The following is a 3,394-nucleotide window of genomic DNA, read 5'->3' as shown; positions in this document are numbered from 1 at the left end:
TTTTGGGCTGGGAATTTGAAAATAGAGGAAGCAACTTGCCAACTCATCATTACCGCTGTTCAGATGCATTGTAGTGCATTTGAATTTAACATTACCTTTGTCCATAATAATAAAGACTTCGTTAAAGAAACTTTTAACAGCACAGTTGCAAAAAGCTCATAACATAGTCAAACTGAATATAAGCATGCTTAACACAACACACTTAACAGAAGGCACTGAAATCATGGACACTGACAACATAGAATCAATTCTATTCCATAACCCAAGGAAGATCTCTTGTTCACCAAAGAGTACAAATGTGACATAGTCAAACAATCAGGCAAAATTTTCCTAGCAAGCCCAAGTTAAAACTACTAAACAAGTGGGGCAATGTCTTGATAACTTTGAGACTAGGTGACCGATTTGGCACAGCCTCCAGAAATGCACTGTAGACTTTGGCAAAAATGAAAACATGGCATACATCTGCTTCCATGGTGACAAACCGAGTTTTGCAAGCTCACTCAGAAATTCCCACCCTGTAAGCAAGAAGTGCCCTCTTAAAAACATGTAGCACATTAAAGAAGTGCACACACTTGACTTACTTGGTGAGTGGGGCAAATGCTTACCAACACTCTACTTCTCAGATGAGTTGGGCCCCCGTTTCTTTCCAAAACCTACCACTGAAATTGAATCTGGCTTAATGACAAGAAAATTGTCCTATCAATATCATATTAGAGAAGACCTATAACATTTAATACCTGCTGTAACAAAACGACGGTTGTACTGTATCCTTTTATAGGCTCTGCCTTTGGGTCGCTTTTTCTTCTCCTGCTTTGCAACTTTTGGGGTTTGACCACGAACCTTGCCAGCACGAGCCAAAGAACCATGCACTTTACCTGGAATTGTAGACAACTATCAGCTACACCATTCCAACCTCCAATGCTCAGTATAGTTTGGAATGGAGTCTATTTTCTGTACCAACTACCACCTCATGACTTACTCACCATCCATGCCAGGTATCACACACCAAGAGAACAGTTGCAAGAAAACACATCATCACATTTAATGTAGCATAAACCCCTTAAGTCACTAAGCACTATGGGGACTTGAAAAAGAAATCAAATAATTTATAATAGCCATTATGAACCATGGAAGCCACAATGCTTTCGTAGCATTATCAAGCAATTGTAAAGAAATAACAACTCCTGCATCCCATACCTCTGCACCTCCACAGTGAGATTCTTAGTATCAGAACTCTGATTTGCAGCCAAAAAAATCACAAATAGCTATTGCAATCCATGAATCCACCATGCCTTACCCATAAGAAAAACATACTCAACATGTGGAAACGCAGTGAATGCCAAACCAAAGAACGCCAGATTGGCAATCTGCACTTCTGAATGGAATACAGACAAACTGCCTATACCTCTAACTGCTAAGTTTCTAGAGGCAATCACTCGCAAACTTAACTATGCAAGAAAAGACTATTAGCAACACATGATACAAACTCCTTCAAACATTTTAAAAGAGCAGGCACTCTGACACTCTCAAATATTATGTCAAAGCTCTCGTCCCTGGCTTGGTAACACTGATGTTTACAAAGAAATGTGAACTTCACTCTTCCTACAACATTTGACAGAAAGGTCACTGGCCAGGTAAAGGCCATTATGCTGTTTCCAGGACTCCCTGAGGATCACTGACAGCTATTTCTCCGTGACACCTTACATAGCATGCATCTCCAGGTCTTTACTCTGCCAGAAGTGCTAATTTTTTAAAAACTACTGCTATTACTAGGGAGTGTTGTATGGCAGTTCAGTTACCCTCAAAGAAGGGTCCACACGAAAGACAGAAAATAGCAAAAGCTGAAACTATTTCATGTTATCCAGCTGTAGCTGCTGTTGGTTAGGTCATATGTGTTGCTTGCAATCTAGTATTGTACATGACGGTATAGCTCACTGATTGTAACAACCACTGGGAGAAGGCACAATCATAGAAGAAAGAAAAAAAGAGTAAGAGAAATTTGTGATTATCATCCTTTCCCTCAGGCAATATCCACACATCTGGTAGAAGACTTCCCATCTGAGGAAAAAAGAAGGTTTGAGCTGGCATCCATCAGCATTGTTGCATCCCTAACCAACCTCATCATTGAAAGTAAGTGCTGACTCCTGAGAGTAGAACCAATGCCCTTGATCTGCAGCTCACCCACACACAACCAACTTCTTGGATGCCTCTGGTAAACTCTAATTAAAACCAAACCATCAAGTCACTGCATTGTCCCTCTATTATACCAACAGCTGAAACTGTCTTGGAGAGTATTCTGCCAGTCCTTTCTAGGATTCATCAGCTTCAAATGGGAAACCTCTTAAAGTGCATCCTGCACTTTCAAAATATATATATCTGGTGCAAGGGTTGTCACAACTGTGGTGCTACTGTTCATTCCAAACATCTCCTCGCACTGTGGTGGTGAATGAATCAGCTGATGTTGCTGAATGGTGATTAACTGGACAGGACTAACGTAAGGCCAACACATATCTGATGCTGTACATCAATACTGATTGCAGCCACATTGAAGATAACAGTACCAACCATTCCAAAGTCCATCGATGAGGTTGAATGGATTTTGGGGTATTTGAGGCCATCCAAGGAAATAGCATCCAATGGCAGTGCCCCCAAAGGCATAGTCCACCCAGCTAGGAGTAAAACCCATGACCTTGATCTGCAAGTCACCCAAACATTACCAACTTTTTGGATGCCACTCTCTGGTAAGACTCTAATTAAGGGCAACCCGTCCAGATACTTCAACTAATGAAGGGCATCCTGCAAGTTCTCTCTAGGATACATCATCATCTTCAAATGGAAAACCTCTAAAGGAACATCTTGCACCCCCCCCTCCCTCCCTCTTTTTTACATCTTGCACCCCCCCCCTCCCTCTTTATTTGATCAGCTCCGGTTGACAGGGCCGACTCATATGTGATGCTGTACATCAACATTAAAGTGTTGCTGATTTCACTGGTTGAAAGTGTTGTCAAATGTGCAGTACCATTGTTCATTCAACACATCTCACACTGCAATGGCAATCTGGTCAGCTCTGGTTGACAGGGCCAACTCATATCTGTGCTGTACATCAACACTAAAGAAGTGTTGATCTCACTGGTTGAAAGTCCAGGCTCACCAGGCAATCCACAAGCCATCACCGCAGCCATCCCCTACATCTATCAATACATCAGCCATCGCCGCAGCCTTTCCCTACATCTATTGAATGGTGAGAACTATGTCCTGCTGCTTTCCATAAACACCTAACTTCATAAAATCAAACCGTAACAATGTCCACAACCCGTGGTTTCCCAAAATCAAATGAATGCCTCCTCCACGAACACCTGACTTCCCAAAATCAAACTGCAGCAATGTCCACGTA

The 3,394-nt window shown here is 41.9% G+C and overlaps 1 protein-coding gene across 1 annotated transcript in view; it reads right to left on the bottom strand.

Annotated features, from left to right (window-relative positions):
• Nucleotides 1–224: 224 nt before the first annotated feature.
• Nucleotides 225–3,394, bottom strand: part of LOC148028946 (small ribosomal subunit protein eS30z/eS30y/eS30x) — a 3,617-nt gene continuing 447 nt past the window's right edge. Inside the window, exons 2-4 of the mRNA XM_087687707.1 lie at nucleotides 738–875; nucleotides 606–659; nucleotides 225–515 (exon numbers count right to left, since the gene is read on the bottom strand). Coding sequence (XP_087543833.1) covers nucleotides 613–659; nucleotides 738–875 — 185 coding nt within the window. The 3' untranslated portion in view covers nucleotides 225–515; nucleotides 606–612. The remainder of the gene's footprint in view (nucleotides 516–605; nucleotides 660–737; nucleotides 876–3,394) is intronic.

Source organism: Lygodium microphyllum, chromosome 11 (genome assembly GCF_053477565.2).
Source record: "Lygodium microphyllum isolate KBCC chromosome 11, Lygodium_microphyllum_v1.1.10, whole genome shotgun sequence".
Classification (NCBI taxonomy): Eukaryota; Viridiplantae; Streptophyta; class Polypodiopsida; order Schizaeales; family Lygodiaceae; genus Lygodium; species Lygodium microphyllum.
The sequence above is the reverse complement of the archived record's forward strand: the minus strand, read 5'-3'. Positions and strand labels throughout refer to the sequence as shown.